This window comes from Tinamus guttatus, unplaced genomic scaffold (genome assembly GCF_059628265.1).
Source record: "Tinamus guttatus ecotype Peru unplaced genomic scaffold, ASM5962826v1 Tinamus_guttatus_pri_ptg000197l, whole genome shotgun sequence".
NCBI lineage: Eukaryota > Metazoa > Chordata > Aves > Tinamiformes > Tinamidae > Tinamus > Tinamus guttatus.
The window spans coordinates 750,866-751,355 of NW_028288731.1; the positions used below are offsets into that span (position 1 = coordinate 750,866).

The window sequence follows — 490 nt, forward strand, 5'->3', positions numbered from 1 at the left end:
GTGGCCGTGTCTGTGCCCGCAGGCTCGGCCCCACAGAGCGCTGCTCTCCAGCCCGAGTGCCCCGCCGCCAGGAAGAGCTGCCGGGGATGAAGGTGACGGCCGCCTGCCTTGCGGGGCTGCTGCTCGCCTGCCTGGCTCTGCACGCCACCGAGGGCCGCCTGCAGCAGCGCTCCATGGAAATCAGGAGTAAGGGAAGCACCCGTGCTCGGGGTTGGGGAGCAAACCTTGCCTTTCACCCTCTTGCTCCTCCAGAGCCCCCATTCCGGCTGCCTGCATGCCCAGCGGGAAGCCCGCGGCCCCCTCAGCCCTTCTGCCTTTTTGCCTTGCAGACCCGGACATCGACCCCTCCTGGTACACAGGCCGCGGCATCAGGCCGGTGGGGCGGTTCGGCCGGCGGCGAGCCCCGGGCGCACCGGTGCCAGGCCACGGCTGGGTCCCACCGCCCCTGCGCCACCCCGCGCCGACCCCGCAAGAGGAGCCCGATGCCTGA

General features: G+C 71.8%; 1 protein-coding gene across 1 annotated transcript; it reads left to right on the forward strand.

Annotated features, from left to right (window-relative positions):
• On the forward strand, positions 1 to 490 carry PRLH (prolactin releasing hormone). Its single transcript, XM_088523795.1, has 2 exons — positions 1 to 186; positions 330 to 490. Exons 1-2 carry the CDS (start codon positions 87 to 89, stop codon positions 488 to 490), a joined length of 261 nt encoding a protein of 86 aa, XP_088379921.1. The 5' UTR covers positions 1 to 86.